This window comes from Centruroides vittatus, unplaced genomic scaffold, assembly GCF_030686945.1.
Source record: "Centruroides vittatus isolate TY-2023 unplaced genomic scaffold, ASM3068694v2 contig_799, whole genome shotgun sequence".
NCBI lineage: Eukaryota > Metazoa > Arthropoda > Arachnida > Scorpiones > Buthidae > Centruroides > Centruroides vittatus.
In genome coordinates this window covers 3,190,925-3,209,240 of record NW_027122516.1, presented here as the reverse complement: position 1 = coordinate 3,209,240, position 18,316 = coordinate 3,190,925, and the positions used below count along the sequence as shown (strand labels likewise).

The window sequence follows — 18,316 nt, the reverse complement described above, 5'->3', positions numbered from 1 at the left end:
CAGACTCCGCGGATTTTTTCACCAAAATAAACAATAAAAAACAACAAAAAGAGGAGTTTTTTACTCACTTTTCGATTGTTCGATATTCTGAGTATGATCTCCTGTTTGGGGGTCGACGAAATTTTTCGAATCGTTGACAGTTCTATGTTCGACCACTACTCCTTCTATGTCGTCAATATGCATATATCCTTTCCATTCGTCCGTTATTATCGTACTGCCGGAATTCACGTATTTATAAACGATCCAATTCACAGTGTTTTCTGATCTGTCGTTCACCTGACATATGAAGCAATTCTTATCTTCATCGCAATGAATGCAAACGGATTCGGTCGGCTGTATGCCTAATTTTACAGCAAAATTCGATGCGTTATCGATACGGGGAGGCAAACCTAGCTCCGAAAAATCGTCCTCCATCAACTTGTAGAAATCACGGGAAGTGCATCTCGACCAAAATTCGTCATTGCAACTCAAATCGGCAAAACTAGTCATTATCGAACAATTGGCAATAAACTAAACGAGGGTAGGTAAGGATAGGGAAAAAACACGCTTTTTCCTTAATTTCTGATTACTTGGTTCTCTAACTTTTAGGATTAAATTGTTATAAAAGAAATAACAGTACTTACTAATACTGGAGGAAATAATAATAATAAATATTCAACGATAGCAATTTGTGTGCGAATGAAATATCGTTACGAAAAAAAAAACACACCAATTAATCCAATACGCAATTCGTCGTAACACAACAGTAAACGATTCCAACTGGAAACTAGTCGATTTGCATAAAATTGCCCAGAAATGACCAGAAATCACGTCACAGATCATGCATTTGCAAATTCGTTCGTAACACACCTACGAATTTCCCGCCGATTTTACTCTTGCACGACGTCACGAAAAGGCTCCCTCTACCGTCGCAAATTTACACACTACTGTCTCCGTTTCGAGGTTACAGGATACTCGGCAACGTCGAACGCAGGGTAGAAACCGAACGGGGAAAAATTCCCCACGTCGTCGACGTCGCGACTCTAGGGAAAATTTTTTCCCCCGTCACAGTCTCCGAAGTAGGGAAAAATTTCCCTGGCCGCCATTTTGGATCCTAAGGTAACATTAACCAAAAAAAAAATTATGTTTAAACATAGTTTTGTGGGGGCCCTGGGCACTGGCCCCAAATGTCCTTAGTAAATCCGGCCCTGGTCTTTGCTGCAAGGAGATAACTCGGACATTTCCAACTCCATCATTTGCACGCATGTACACAATAGCTGAATATGCCGGTTCTGAGGCATCAGAATCAAAGAAGCACAGTAGGACTACAACCAATGAATCAAGGAATCTTAATTCTTTCAAGTTTCCTTAGTTCACTTCTAAATGTGAGCCACTTTTTATTGATTGACTCGGGTAGGTCTTCGTCCCAAGTGATACTGGTGGCCCATAACCCTTGAAACATGATTTTTGCCATGATCACTGTAGGGGCAAGCCAATCCAATGGGTCAAAAAGTCAGGACACTTCCAAGAAACATCATTTAGTTATAGCTGATGGGTATTGGTTGAATGTCTACCTTGAATGTGAAAACGTCTTAAGAAGGATGCCAATGTAATCTAAGAGTCTTGACAGTGCTATCATGCATGAATTCTAAAACTTTCTTCGACTGATTTTCAAAACATTCTGTTTGCGGCTTCCTCTACTTAATTCGTTCCACATCCAATATTCCATGGATGGCTTCTTTTAAAGTATTGAAAATTGTTATTTTCTCACAACTACATATAGAACCATATTGGAAGTATTCATAGTATTTAAGAATAGCATTCATTTATTTCTGATAAATATTCAATGTACCAAACATTATTTATGATGTCTATGAATGATATTATTTATGAAACTATACAAAAAATATTTAGAGATGATTTTTTTTTTTAAATCAGTTAAAAGCAGCAAATGAGTCATTGTTTCTGCAACAAGTCATACTTTTTCCATATCTGCGTGAATTCTAACACTTTCTTTGACTGATTTTCAAAAAGTTCTCTCGGTGGCTTCCTCCATCTAACTGGTTCCACATCCAATATTCCACCGATGACTTCCTTTAAAATATTGAAAATTATGGTACCTACTAATAAAATCGTTATTTAAAAAGTTAAATTCGAGTCTTACTTTTCCGAAGTACGACGGAAATAGTTTTTCATCTTCTATCACGTGAGCAAATCCACCGCTTGTTCCAAATTCTACACAAAAATATGGTAAACCTTTTGGGACCTAAGATAAAATAAATGCCTTTACACAAACTGATAAAGATTTATTGATAATTTTACAAAAATTGCTTTAATGTTTTAAATGGATACAATAATTTTGTTGCATGCCCATCCTGAAAACAAAAGAGGATCCGATGTGTCATTTCTACGTATCGTTTACGTAAGATCTAATTTTCTCACGTGACATCAACACACAAGTCTACAAATTCTGGAGAAGCTTGGGTAATAATAATTAATGGAGTCAGTCAGCAGGAATGGGGGATGAAAAAAGAATCAATCCTACTATTTACGAAAAAAATGCCCACACTGAATTTGAACCCAAATTTCCATGGCTGAAGAAAAGGTATAAATTAGGTTAAATGCTCAACATACCACTTTACATAGCAGGAGTTAACAGTGCAGACTTTATTTTATTGCTAATACAGTATTTGTATTCCAGACATAAGCATTCACGGTTAATCGAGAGTATACTTTATGTACAGTACATAAAACTGTAACATTAAATATTGCTTCAGATTAAAATGTTTTCATCTAAAAATTTTAAAATGAAAATAAATTTTGTTGGTGTTACTGTTTGGAACTTGACTGCAATTTTTAATCATATTTTTAATTTGTTTAATTCAAAATATATGCTCTCCACCTCAAATTAGTAGTGACTTGCCCTTGTACAATAAGCTTTTCCTGTTATGAAGAGAGTCATGACAGTCATCTATCTAACTTCTTTCGGAAAAAAATTTGTGAATTAAAACAATGCGACTTCTGGTTGAACCGGTGATATAAATTTTCTTTTGATAAATGGCAATTTAGATGAAAAATTCTTTAAATTCTGTAATCTTGTGTTTGTAGGTGTAAAGGAAGACTGTGATTTAATGATTCAAAATGTAGACTTTTAATTTCATCTATTCTGGTTGATTTCATACATTATCAAATGCATTCCAGGCCAACAAGTATGGGTTTTTTTATTATATTTGTTATACATAAATACAAAATTAGTTAAAAAATATCTGTTAAATAATATTAGTTATTGGTGAAGGGCTGTTAAATAAAAGTCAGCCCAAAATGCATCTAATAACAAGGTTGAGGCCAAAGTTTTAAACACGAAAATGTGTACATCGGACGTTCGGTGCCACTTTCCTGTAAGCCTACAAGTTTGACAATGGTGTTTGGAAAGTCAGTGGAGCTTCGGCCTCAACCTCGCTAATAATGCATGGAATCAACATAAATGAAGTTAAATTTTTGTGTTTTGGATCATTTAATCACCGAAAGAATTCCTTTACACTTGCACACACAGGATTATGGAATTTAAAGAATTATTTAATGTATGTATAGTCAACAATTCCAACAATAAAGGAAATTTAAATCTTTTTCTTTCTTTCTTTGGGTAGACACGAGAATTATAATTGTACTTGCAGATTAACGTAAAAATTAAACTTACCGAATGAAGAAGATCTTTCTTGTAAAGATCAATTAATTTCTTGTTAAGTGACCATTCTGTTTCAGATTCCATAATGGCTTTCTAAAAAAGAATGAATAAAAGTTTTAGATGCAATAATAACAAACATTATATACATGTACTGTACATTAACTATTGACAAATGATAAGTAAGTACATAGATATAACAACTATACTGAATACAAATACTATAATAAAATTAGAGTAAATGAATAATTTTAATGAAAAATTAATTTCAGTAATAAATTTTTTTTCCAGAAATCTTAATAATGTTGCTAGATATGGTATTTCATATTAAAATTATTAATTCATCTCTAAACACTTAATATTATAGTTCTAGAATTTATTTTATCGTCATTACTATGAATACCTAGTACATCACTTGTATTAAATTTTTAAAATATAGTTGCTGTGATTTGTTGCTAGGCAGCAATAGTAGCAAATATGGCACTAAGCAAATGTGAAAAAAGTCATCTTGTGTGTTGGAATATGCAAGAACCTTGTTCGTTGTAATTGTACACCAGCAATTTTGGGCAGAATTCCATAAGGAGCTACCCATTATAACATCCTGAAATGGTATGTAAAATTCCGGAATGAAGACTGTTTCTGTACTGCTCCTTCTCCTGGACACTCGGGACCAAGTGAAAAAACTGTAGATTGTGTTCAACAAACCTATGAGCATAGCCCCTGCAAGGTTAGAAGTTGGTACCTTGCCTGGTAAATTCTCTGCGAGAGACTGAACTGACATGCATGTGGAAGGAAATGGATTATCAGCTAGACCAGGGTGGGCAACCATTTTTATAACATGGGCCAGAATAAATTTTACGTTTTTTCCGCAGGCCATAGTAGTTGATTGACACCTTCTTGTGACCTGTAATTTTTTACTCTGCAAATATGAAATATATATATATATATAAAAAAAGAAGTTAATTACTACATTTATTTTGCTTATCGTTTTCGAAAAATTACAAAGAATTGGAAAAATAACTAATGATTAATAGTTATTTTTCCAATTCTTTGTAATTTATGAAAAAAAAGTGAAAAAAGTATTTACTTAATGTCACATTAAGTAAATACATATACATATGGTTCAATTTGTGTGGTGCTTAAAGGCAAGTTGTTTTCCAAATGTGTATCGATTTCAGTGAAATGCTAACAAAATCTTTGCAGCACTAGATGTGACATCTAGTGCTGCAAAGATTTTGTTAGCATTTCAATATCTGGTTCAATTTGGTGTGGTGCTTAAAGGCAAGTTGTTTTCCAAATGTGTATCGGTTATTTTCGTTCTGTACTTCGATTTCAAGTACTTCACCTTGGAGAACAGCTGTTCACATTGATATGTTGAGCCAAATAAAGAGTAAATATGCTTTGCATTATCAACTAAATTTGGTAATTCTTCAGCCAACAGATTTTTATAAAACTCATGGACAGGTGTAAAAATAAAATTTTCTCTTAAACCAACCTCTCTTTTGAGATCCAATAATTCCATTTGAAATTTTTCTGGAACAGTTTTGATTTCAGTGATGGAAAAGGGCGAGTTAAATAACTGAAAATAAATATTTTTCTTGTCGAAATCTTGAAAATGTCAATCAAATTCTGAATAAAGATCTTTGATTTTTTTTTAACGAAAAACTGTGGATTATATTTGTCCTGATAATTAGATAATGTTGGAAAATGAAAAAGATTATTTTTCTCTTTATGGGATTGCCACAAATGGAGTTTACTTCTAAAAGCTCTACTATGTCCCTATAATTGTATCACATCTTGATTTTGCTTTTGTAAGGCTTCATTTAAAACATTCAGATGTCCTGTAATATCAACAAAGAATGCCGGGTCTGACAACCATTTCTCATCATTTAATGCTTCAATAGGAATTCCTTTCATATCCACGAATAGCTTAATTTTGTGTTTCAAATTATAAAATTTTTTTAATACGGTTGCTCTCAAGAGCCAACGGACTGGGCAATAATGTTGAACATCTGTATATTCACTTTCAAGATCAATTAGCAATTCTCGAAATTCTCGACGACTTGGTGCTGATATTTTAATTGCAATTATGGCGTATCCAAATGCAATTTGGATACGCCATAATCAGACATTACATTACATTTTCTAATTGCATAGCTTTTGAACATATATTTTCTTAATGAATGATACAATGAGATATAAATAATTTAGAGAAATTCTGTTCTTCCATTTTTTGTTTAAATAAGGAAATGACGCCCTTATTTTTTCCCGTTATTGCTGCTGCACTGTCTGTTGTTAACCCAAATAATTTTTTTAGTAATAGATTAAATTTTTGCATTAAAATTTCTACTTGTTCAAAAATGTCTGCTCTGGTAGTCGTACTTTTTATTGTATTTATCAGCAAGAGTTCTTCACAAACATTCATATTTGAATCGACTCCTCGAATAAATATTGACAGTTGAGCCAAATCGGTAATATCGGTGCTCTCATCTAAAGCTAATGAATAATATTCAAGCTGCGGTATTCAAAATTTCAATGTATTCTCCACATTCATCCATAAATCATCAATACGTCTCGTTATAGTTCGCCGCGATAAAGAAATTGAATCAATAATTGTCTTCTTTTCTGGTATGAGTATAATAATCCAACAACTTCAGATATATATTCTTTAATAAATTCTCCATCTGAATACGGTTTTAATTTTTTTGCTATTTGTAAAGCAACAATATAACTAGCTTTAGTGTTATTTTTATTTTCTTTGTAACACTCACAATGATATTTTGTTGACATTTCAAAAATTTTTTTATGTTCTCAACTTTCTTTACTCTTTCGGTACCTTGATATCTGTCAGAACTTGCATGTTTCATTTGGTAGTGTCTTTTTATATTAAATTTTTTTTTACAGTGATAGTTTCATTGCAAATTAAACATAAAGGTTTTCCATTATGTTCTGTAAAAAAATATTGTGATGTCCATTTATCTTGAAAAGATCTGTTTTTGGAATCAACTTTTCTTTATATACAGTAGAGAGTCGTTAATCGGAACACTGGTAATCGGAATTGCCGGTAATCGGCACGATTTTCAGTCGGACTGTGTCGTGCTGAATCGAACGTTTTTGATACTAAATTTACTTCTAAAGTATAATTTTCATGTTTTTATAATCTTCAATATATTTATTTTGTTTGTACAAAATGCAGAAATAATTTTTAACGATACGATAGCCTCGATTATTATTATAAAAATTTTCGTTAGGCTTAAAATCGACGAAAATTCAACACAAAGCGACACGCAACAGAGAAAAATTTGAACATCAGACAGGTTAATATATTTATTCGTACATAATGGGTAATCGGAACAAATGACTAATCGGAACAACCCCAGTCCCCAATTGATTCCGATTTTCGACTCTCTACTGTATTGTTGTTCGATGCCATTTTGCTCTAAAAACTGAATAAATATTTATAAATATTATTAAAATTATTAAAGAAATTTTTGTTATTACCTTTAAATAATTTAATTTCAATTTCAAATAAATAGTCCTTTTTAAAACCCAGCGACAAGTCACTCAGTTACCACAAATTACAACATTAGATATCCGACTTTGATCATACACATAAATAGAATAAGAATATACTGCGCAACAAAGATAGTTGTTGAGTGGGGACATTTGAAGGGAAAGATGCTTTAATGGATGTTAGTTTTAACATTAGTACTAAATTATGAACATACATGTTGCTATGTGTGTTTAATATTCAATTTGAACTAGATGAACTACATCGAAAAATATTTATTTATAATTTCTTCTAAAGATCTTGCAGGCAGGGTAGAAACTTTTCACGGGCCGTAGCTGGCCTGTGGACCAGGGGTTGCCCACTGTTGAGCTAGACATCTGCTACATCAGCAAAGATGGACACATTGAACATTTGTCACTCAGATAAAAAATCTTGGAGAGTTTACCTTTATTTCAATGTTAAAAAATATAGTATCAGGTATGCAGTTTATGAATAATCCTGTACAATATTTGATGTTATGAAGTTCAAAAAAGGCAAATGATTTTACACTGAAAAGCATACATGCTTTGGAATGGACCATTCAATTTTTAAACTTTTAACATGTTAATGTTAAAAGTTTAATTTATGTTATGAACTAATTAATAAAAATTGGCATTAAAAGTAAATTGTAAAGTTTGTCTGTAGCAGAGAGCAAGAAAAGTGAATGTTATGGCTTTTTTTAAGAATGAATTAATACAAAAAAGTCAGAATCCTAAATCATGTGCTTTGTAGAAATGTATAAATTGTAAAGATCTCTATGCTAGTTTGTATAAATACAGTAATGTTCCTTGATCAAACAGAGTCTATATGATGTTTTCAAAACATTGTCAGTTTTAAATATAAGTACACAATGACATTAATAACAATAAATACCTTGAAGTACATAGGAGCCATATCACCATCTTCTTTTGGTACAGGAATGCATTCAATAAAACAATGAGGATGCCATCTGTGATTTATACTTGTCTCCATAAATATAACAATTTTATCCATTTCATCAAACATTTTAATCAGGCATTTTTTCAAGGTCTGTATTAAATTAAAATATAATGGAAATAATAAATATGTTTTCTGAAAGATTAATTATTAAACTGAATTTAACTACATTCAATACAATTACATTAAAAACATTATAGATTACACTAAGGTTAAAGATCTTTGTTATTTTACTTACTTAGAATCAGTATTAAGATAAAACAAGGTACAAACCTGAATTTCAGACCAAACGTCTTCGTCTAATAATGTACCAGAAGTAACGTGAGCCATTGGAACAATGTAGCAATGATAATCAACTAAAGATTGGCAACCGGGCAATGATAAGTACACCTATAATTGTATATTTATGCATGTATTAATGAGCGTTGTTATTTAAATTTCTTAATGAAAATAAATCACTTATATCATCATCTTTACCAAATATTATAGTAAATATATCAAGATAATTATTTCAGTATAAGTAAAAAATGTTCAATTTTTTAAAAATTACCTAAAAGTTTTTCCTTTTAATCATATAATAAATGACTAAAAAAACTTGTAATCAATAATTAGTATTTCAATAAAAATTAATTAAAAATAAATACTTTTTATCTTTATTCTGCAATTTGTTCCATTTCTTTAATGTATTACAATCATGTACTTTAGTTAAACTAACTTTTGTAATAATTTATATTGGAAAAAATCACTCGTAACATATGTATAACTCTAAAATTTTAACATTTACAGATATAATTATATATATTATAATCAAATAAAAACGTTTTTGACCGATTTAAGCAGTCTGTCAGTTATTCCAACATTGAAAAGAACAAAGTACACTCAAACCTGTTTTTGTGCGATTTGTTTTGTGTGATTTTTTGTGTGCGGTATATGAATTTCAATCAAATTGGTATACTGCACAAAAATAATTGCACAAAACACATTGCACATATAAAAAATCGCACAAAAACAGGTTTGAGTGTATTCAAATTTATGAAATACAAAAACTCAAACCACGGTTACATAAGTTAACAGTAATGCGCTTGCGGGTTATCCAAATTACAATAAACATAAAAAATATACATCCTCGTAGACAGCAATATTGTTTGTTAAGTTATGTTGTTATAAAAAGACTTCCAGGCAGAGGACAAACCATCAGCATCCCTGTGATTCCTGTCCTCTGCCTGGAAGTCCTTTTATATTGGGTTGTTCGGAAAGTTCGTAGCGATTTTTGATAGCCGACAGTTGAGACACCGATTGACGCAAAAATGATTAGAATTGTACAAACCAATGAATATTACGATAAATGACCTTGAGACGCGTCCGTTACAAAAAAACCGTTAAGATTATTCAAATAGCGTTTAATTTGGCTCATTGCAAAAATGGATGCGAACAACGTGCATTATCGACACTTGTTTCTTTTCTTTTTTCGTAAACGCAAAAATGCTGTACAAACAGCAAAAAAGATATGTGATGTTTATGGTGAGAGTGCTGTATCAGAATCAACTGTTCGAAAGTGGTTTGCAAAATTTAAAACGGGTAATTTCAGCCTTGAAGATGCTCCTCGCTCAGGAAGACCTCCTGTTATTGAAGAGGACCAGATCAAAGCATTATTGGATGAAAACCCTCATTACACAACTCGAGAGATTGCAGACATAGTGAAGTCATCAAACAGTACTGTATTTCAACATCTAAAGAAGCTCGGATACGTGAATCGTTATGACATTTGGATACCTCACGACTTAACGGAAAAAAACTTACTGGATCGCATCTCCATTTGTGATTCTCTTGAAAGACGAAATGAAAATGACCCTTTTCTGAAGCGTTTAGTGACAGGTGATGAAAAGTGGATCATTTATAACAACATCAGCCGAAAACGATCATGGGGTAAGAAAAATGAATCACCATTAAAAACTCCAAAGGCCGGTCTTCATCCAAAGAAGGTCATGCTCACTGTCTGGTGGGATTGGAAAGGAATCCTGTACTATGAGCTGCTTCCACAGAATCAAACAATTGATTCTGATAAGTATTGTTCCCAATTGGATAAGCTGAACATGGCAATTAAAGAAAAACGTCCGGAACTGGCCAATAGAAAAGGCATTGTGTTTCACCAAGATAATGCCAGACCTCACATGTCTTTACGAACACGCCAAAAATTATTGGAACTAGGCTGGGATGTTTTACCCCACCCCCCTTACTCACCCGACCTTGCCCCGTCGGACTACCATTTGTTCCGTTCTCTACAAAATTCCCTTCATGATAAAAACTTTGATACTTTGGAAGCTTGCAAAAACCACGTGGATCAGTTTTTCGCGGAAAAAACTGGAAAGTTCTACGAAGAGGGTATCATGAAGCTGCCCCATAGATGGCAACACGTCATTAAAAACAATGGCGCATACATAATGGAATAAAAGTATATTTTTAGTATTAAAACAATTTCTTTTATTTCTCTTAAAAATTGCTACGAACTTTCTGAACAACCCAATAATAACATAACATATATCCTCGTAGACGGAAATATTATTTATTTAATTTTTTGTTTGTATTTTTCATTTATTTTTTATGTTTATTGTAATTTGGATAACCTGCAAGCGCATTACCGTTAACTTGCGTAACCGCGGTTTGAGTTTGTTTTTGAATTTCATAAATTCAAATACTTTGTTCTTTTCAATGTTGGAATAACTGACAAAGACTGCTTAAATTGGTCAGAAATGCTTTTATCAAATTAAACTTTGTGCTGGACTGTTGAAAGGTGTTACTTATTTTATATAATCAAAAATAACAAACATTATTATTATGTTGGGTTAAGTGAGATATACTCGGTTAACACCGGTGGCTGTGTACTATGCCGGACCAAAGTCAAGGCATAGTAACCAAAACAGAAATTAAAGAAGTGTATCAGTGTGTGTGTCTGTATTCAGGAATTTTCTCACAATATGACATGTATTCAATATAGTGGCCTTCTGTAATGTGATGTATGTGTTTCTATTCAATTGTAATGTGCCCAGGCTTTTGTGTAGTGTGTGTGGTATGACACCTGTAGAGGAGAGAACAACAGGTACAATAAGCACCCTATCTATCCTCCACAGATGCCTTATTTCCTGGGCGAGTTCTGTGTACTTGCTAATTTTTTCAGTGCATGCGTTTTGTATATTGTGAGTGTTTGGAATGGATATGTCTATAATGTATGTGATTTTATTGTGTTTGTCAATGAGTGTGATGTCTGGTCTGTTGTGGTAAATTGTTTTATCTGTGATTATGGCTCTGTCGTAGTACATTTTGTGCGTGTTGTTTTCCAATACTGTCTGTGGAATGTATTTGTAGTATGGTTCGTGGATGTCTACTAATTTGTGTTTCTTTGCAAGCTCTTGGTGTATTATATTTGCTACTTGGTTATGTCTGTGTAAATAATCTGTCTGTGCCAAGAGCTTGCAACCAGAGGTGATGTGTTGTATAGTTTCTGGCATGATGTGACATTTTCTGCATGTGTCATTTGTGAGTGTTGCATCTTTGAGTATGTGTTTTCTGTAGTTTTTAGTATTTATGACCTGATCCTGTATGGCAATCATGAATCCTTCCGTCTCCTTATTATTATTATTATTATTATTAACTTGAAATTTCCCATCAAGCATGATGGAATACTTTTTATGAGAAAGTAGATTGAAAAATTGAAATGAGTAGAGATTTCAAGAAATTCAAGATGATGTTTTCGAGTCTAAAAATATCTCTTAATGGATTTCAGTTGCTAATATTTCTTCAAATTTAGTAGTTTATACTATCTGTTGTAACATTACAAACAACAAAACAAAATTTCACATTGAGTGGACAAAAATAGTAGGAGTTAGAGAATTCACTTGCATATATGTAAACAGATTTGGGTTTATATAATAAATACTAAAATCTTTCTTTATAAAATTTCTTTATACACTACATTCTGAGTTAACACTCTATTGTCTTTTAAAAGATTTCCTTGCTGTCTTCCTTTAGTAATAGACACCTTAATATTGTTTTGATGTTATAATGCTCTTTCTGCAGCCATTGACAAAGCCATTCTTACTCAAGTTGGACTTCACAGCCTTTAGGAACCTCAGTTCTTATTCTTTTGGATCTAGAATTTAACTGACCAATTTTACTCTTACCCTTCCCCCTAAGCATTTTTGACAAAATAGCAAAGTGTTTTTAATTCCACATTGATAAAACAAAGATGAATTGTATATAAATTAGTTAGATAAGCAATAACACTTTCTAAATAATGGGCTTGTTAGATCGTTACTTCTGATTGGATAATAAAATGTCACATGATCCGTATGGAAGGATTTTTAAAAAATTTGTTACATGATGTGGCTATCTTTTTTTAAAGTTTAAATTTAATGAATTAAGTTTAAAACATGCCATTTGCCAAAATATTTAAAAATGCAACTTAAGGGAAATTCCCTCATCAAGCATAAACTAAATAAAGTCACTGACATAAGTGTGATCACCAATCCTAAATTGATAAATTGCTTAGTCTATAGCTAATATTTTCTGTCAGAACATAAAATGAATACAACCAGAATTTCATCAAAAATTGCAGGTATTAAAAAGAATTCACACACAGAGAGACAATGGTTCTTACATTAGTAATAATTTCCAAAAAATTTCAAAATCTAATAAGAGTTTGGATTGACTTTTGCATCAAAACTAAATTATAAATTAATAATTAACAGATATAAAATATTTCCAGATATTTAACAAAATTTTAAACTAATAGATATTATTTTTGAAACAGTAACTGTTTTAATTAACAAGTTAATTTTACACAACAGTTTAATTCAATTGCTTTACAAATATTCAACTACTTACAGTTTTAGATAAAGTATAAAGGAAAAAACACTGGAGTGAAGCTAAATTAGATTCAACAACTGAAGTGCCTTTGACTGGTGTGCTTTCTCTCTCTCTCTCTCTCTCTGTAAATCACAAACATTTTCGAACTTCGTTGGGTTCTTCCTCGGGCATAACGGAATTCTGTTCAACAAATTTAAATATCCCGTCGAAGTTGACCGTTGATTTAGAAAAAAAACACGCAACAGCGTTCTGGAATGCAGTTTTTTCTAAATCAACGGTCAACTTCGACGGGATATTTAAATTTGTTGAACAGAATTCCGTTATGCCCGAGGAAGAACCCAATGAAGTTCGTAAAACGTTTGCGATTTACAGAGAAAGAGAGAAAGCACACCGGTCAAAGGCACTTCAGTTGTTGAATCTAATTTACTTACAGTTTTTCCAAGGGAAACAATTAAATGTTTCTTCATATGGGAACTGTCTAAACAGAACTGACACTTCCCCAGAGCCGAAGATCTTTTCTTGTGTTCTGAAAATAATTAAAAATTATATTATTTTAAATATATAACTTAATACAATTTAAAATAAATTCCAGCAAATAAACTTATTGTATTAAACATACTAAAAAAACTATTCTGATTTTTTGTACAACATACTTTTTGATGCTATACTTTAGCAGTTCTCAACCCTTCTGAGAGATTGCAGAACACCATTCAGATACTTTTTTAGCATCAATATGTTCAAAAATCGACAAGCAATTCAGTGTTTGCTTCAGTTTTTCACGAGAATAGTAATCTTATAATGTAATTGAGATGGGTTGATAATAATGATAATAATAATAAATTCAGAGACCAAACGGTTAGGAGTTGAAGGTTGAAATTTGGTACACAGTAAAGGTATGTCATGAGAATGTACACTAAAAACGGATTTTTCGAAATTCTCACCCGCAGGGGAGAGGGAGAGGATTAAGGCTTATCCTAAAAATTCAGCTTCTGCTATACTATTTTAGATGCAATTTTTTTTTATTTTTAACTGTGATTTAGTGGGGTACGCCATGAGAATGCACTCTAATAAAAAATTTTTGGAATTTGGAATTGGTACATTTGAACAAATTTGCAATAAAAACTTTAATGGATATTTATTATTTTTAATTCATAAATGTTCTTTATATCATTCTGATTGTTTTGTTTGTTTATGGGCAATGTGACACAAAAGATCTGCCAAGGGGAATGCCTCCCAGGAGGACTTTCTGTGAGAAACTGGTCCTTATTTAGGTGTTACAAACCCAAAAAAGTCCAAGTGGCCAGCTGCAAACCACCTCCAGTGATTTTATCCACTTGGCCACTGGTGAACATATCTTTTTGAAAAATTTAATAAATCAAAATTCTTTCTTTAGGAAATCTTTACCTTAATAAAACATATACTGTAATTTGAAACTGAATAATGTAAGTATAATTTACCATGTATTGCTTGGCATCTGTCGCGATATTCTTGTTTTATCTGTGGCTTTATTTTGGCTGCTTCGACCAAGAAGGATTCGTCGTCATCGTTCTTAGACTGCTAATCAAAACATAAAAAGTTTAATGATAAATACATGTCTTAAAAATAATTTCTGATGATAATATCGGCTATCAATACCTAAAATTTTTATGTTGTATTAAAACTGATTTCAATAGAACATTTAAAACTAAGATCTATTAATTATAATTATTATTAATTAATATGTAATTCATATAGCATTATATGCTTGCTGCAGTATTTAATAACAACTAGTATATAATTGACGAAACATCAGAAGCTTAAACTACTATGTTATGGACACACAACAATTACAATGCTTAACACATTCAACACACTGGTTAAAACATAACAATAACTGAAGGATTGTACAGTATATTATCAGCCACAAGTGGAGACTGACAGTGTGAAAACAACTTAAAAATGCTTATTTAACCAAAGATAATGATGACAATAACAAATATTCATATAGCATAGTTTTTGGAACTTGCTAATTTTGATAACATTGAATAACAGATAACAATATCCATAAATACAATCAGCATATTTTATCATAATTACAATGATTAAATCCAAAATTTTCATTATATAATTTATATTTTTATAAGTGCACTTTTTCATCCAATATAATAATGAAATTTATTAAAATATTACACAGTTATGTTACAATTCACAGCATTGAAAGAGAGAAGTTCTCAAGTACAATCACTGCCATAAAAATTAGCACACCAAGAAAGAGTTGTTGTATTGCTGTGAAATTTGGCATGAAGATAAGTCTTAAGCAGATATGGAAATGATTAAAGTTATAGCATAATGGCTCATTGTGTGATGCCAGTAGAGGGAGTTAAACTGTGTCCCCTTGGCCTAAAAAAAGCACACAAAGACCATATAAACAACTAACTGAGTTTGAGAGGAAAGATCATCAGGTTGAGAGAAACCATATGGTCATCTTGCCAAATAGCCCGCAGCTAGGCCATTCTGACAACACAGATGTTGGGACCAGTGGATGAGAGAGAGCTCACACACACACAGCACCCAGACTCAGGGTGCTCTTGGCAGATCACTTGCTGAGAGGAAGGACCGCATAGTCCTGTGACAAGCACCCACACAGTCAACTGCATTGTTGTCTGCCATCTGAACACAGATGGTGCCATCATTACAGGTTCCTTTGTCTGTACCTGGGCGAGGAACATTTGGTATCATAGCAATTACATGTGCTGCTGTTGACACCACCCACCATCGCCTCTGTTTGAAGTGGTATCACATCTGATGGGATTGGACTGCAATGGAATGAAACCAGGTCATCTATAGTGATGAATCCAGATTCAGTTTGGCGCTGATGATGGCTGTGTTCGTGTCCTGCAGGCCCCATAAAAAGACGCTTCAATCCTGCCTACACTTTGCAGTGGCACTCCACTCCACAGCTGACATGATAATCTTAGGTGCCATCACAGCCCAGCTGTATGTTAGTGACATCCTGCAACCAGGTGCTCCCTTTCATGGCAGGGCTTCTGAGAACCATTTTCCAACAGGACAATGCTCGACCACACACAGCAAGAGTGTCATAGGACTGCCTCCGCCACATACTCACACTTCCCTGGCCTGCCCAGTCCAATTTCTCACCAATCAAACATATCTGGAATCACCTGGGATGCCAAATTGGACAATCTATGAGTTTGGCCAAACTAAAGGACCACTTACAACAACTGTGGACTGAGATGTTGCAGGACACTATATGATTTGTATGCCTCCATGTCTGCCCATATTAAATTGTGTATTCATGCTAGAGATAGCCCAACAGACTACTAGAACAGTCTCTCATTTGTAGTTTTTCTTGCAATAAATTATCTTTTTGCTTTCATTTTTTTAATCACTTACTTATATTACTCTCATACATGTACAATTGCATTCAGATCACTCCTTCTTGGTGCACTAATTTTTATGGCAATGAGTGTAAAAGTAACATTTAAGAAATTTGAGAATTGCAATGCAATGAACATTTGCTAATCTGAATCTGCATTTTATTTACTCCAAACCAGTTTCATTCTTTTTCTACTCCATTGAATTAATAATAAATTTTATATGATTTTAAATTGTTTGTAATACAGTAGAGCGTCGATAAGTGGAACCAATTGGGGACTGGGGTCCTTCCAGTTAATGATTTGTTCCAGTTTCCGACTTTGTACGAAAAAATACATTAACCTGTCCGATGTTCAAATTTTTCTCCGTTGCGTATCGCTTCCTGTTGAATTTTTCTCCGTTGCGTGTCGCTTCGTGTTGAATTTTCGTCGATTTTAAGCCTAACGAAAATTTTTATAATAATCATCGAGGCTATCGTATCGTTAAAAATTATTTCTGCATTTTGTACAAACAAAATAAATATATTAAAGAATATAAAAAAGATGAAAATTATACTTTAGAAGTAAATTTAGTATCAAAAACATTCGATTCAGCACGACACAGTCCGACTGAAAATCATTCCACTTTCCGGCCATTCCACTTACCAACGTTCCACTTATCGACGCTCTACTGTATATAATAAATTAATTTACTTAAAATATGCAGCATCTCATATAAAATAAAAATTTATTTTTATGACTTTTTTCAAGACATTTCTGCTACAATTTAATAAGCTTTGTTCTATTCTAGATGTAATTAAAAATTAGATTTCCCTGGTAAAAATATCATCAATTTCCATAAATCATGAAGTTGCAAATGTATTAATATACCATACACCAGGTGATCAAATGAAGAAAGAATTCAGGAATACTGTGAAGAGTTTGTGATTCTGTGAACAGACTGTGCTCATCTGACCAAGTCTGACTTGCATTATTGTCAATGTCAGCAATCACCAAACTCCTCACATGTTCTGTACCTTCACAATGAATAAATGTATATGACAGCTGTCACGATTTTCACAAAAGATATGAATGCTGCAATATTTTATCATCATTTATCATTATTATTTGTATGTAAACCTAGTAAATACAAGATAGCATAAAATCAACAAACAGTATTCTTTGATATACAAATAGTACTGTACTGTGCTTAAAATGAACTCTTAGAAACACATAATTTTAAAACCAAACTTTTTCTAAACAGCAACATAATTTTAACAAAAAGTTAAATTTAAAAATTTTCAAATAAAGCATTTTTTCCCTCAAAAAATCGATCATGTAAAAAAAGAATTAGTTTTCTTTTGTCAACCACATTATTTCGAAATTGCGTAAAAATAGATTGTTTATAAAGAGGGATAGGTGTAAGATTTTACTATATCTTCTCTAACAAATCCACTAAATCTAGCAAAAAATTAGCTGAATTGGCAACTCATTAAAATAAAAAAGTTCTGTTGCTGCCATTTTGATTTTGGTTTTGGTGTAAAGGCCAGAGTTTTAATAATAATTTTTATTTATTATTTATTTAATTTCACATTAAATTTCATCTTTGCATAAAATTTTTTTAAGAATGCAGACAAAATTTATCTATTTTAACCCTTAATTACAATTCTTATAATTATTGCAAATCATATCACAAAGTGAGAAAGATGGTTATCTTTCTCACAATTATAGCAAATTGCTGAAAACATTAGTTTGTTTAATTAAATCTTAAATAGCCTTCCTCAGGTTTAACATAATTTCAAACGTCATTTAGAACATAAGATTTGAAACTTCACGTTTCGCTTGTGTGAGATATGACGACTCTTTCCCTTTGGGAAAATAAAGGGAATAAAGTTAATTTTCCCAATGTCAGGGAAGTCGAGGGACTGGGAAACGTGGTACAGATGGACGAAG

At 32.3% G+C, this 18,316-nt stretch overlaps 1 protein-coding gene across 1 annotated transcript in view; it reads right to left on the bottom strand.

Annotated features, from left to right (window-relative positions):
- Positions 1–1,782: 1,782 nt before the first annotated feature.
- Positions 1,783–18,316, bottom strand: part of LOC136981939 (CWF19-like protein 2) — a 50,630-nt gene continuing 34,096 nt past the window's right edge. Inside the window, exons 10-16 of the mRNA XM_067278347.1 lie at positions 14,468–14,567; positions 13,442–13,536; positions 8,421–8,537; positions 8,085–8,240; positions 3,677–3,757; positions 2,144–2,245; positions 1,783–2,073 (exon numbers count right to left, since the gene is read on the bottom strand). Coding sequence (XP_067134448.1) covers positions 1,936–2,073; positions 2,144–2,245; positions 3,677–3,757; positions 8,085–8,240; positions 8,421–8,537; positions 13,442–13,536; positions 14,468–14,567 — 789 coding nt within the window. The 3' untranslated portion in view covers positions 1,783–1,935. The remainder of the gene's footprint in view (positions 2,074–2,143; positions 2,246–3,676; positions 3,758–8,084; positions 8,241–8,420; positions 8,538–13,441; positions 13,537–14,467; positions 14,568–18,316) is intronic.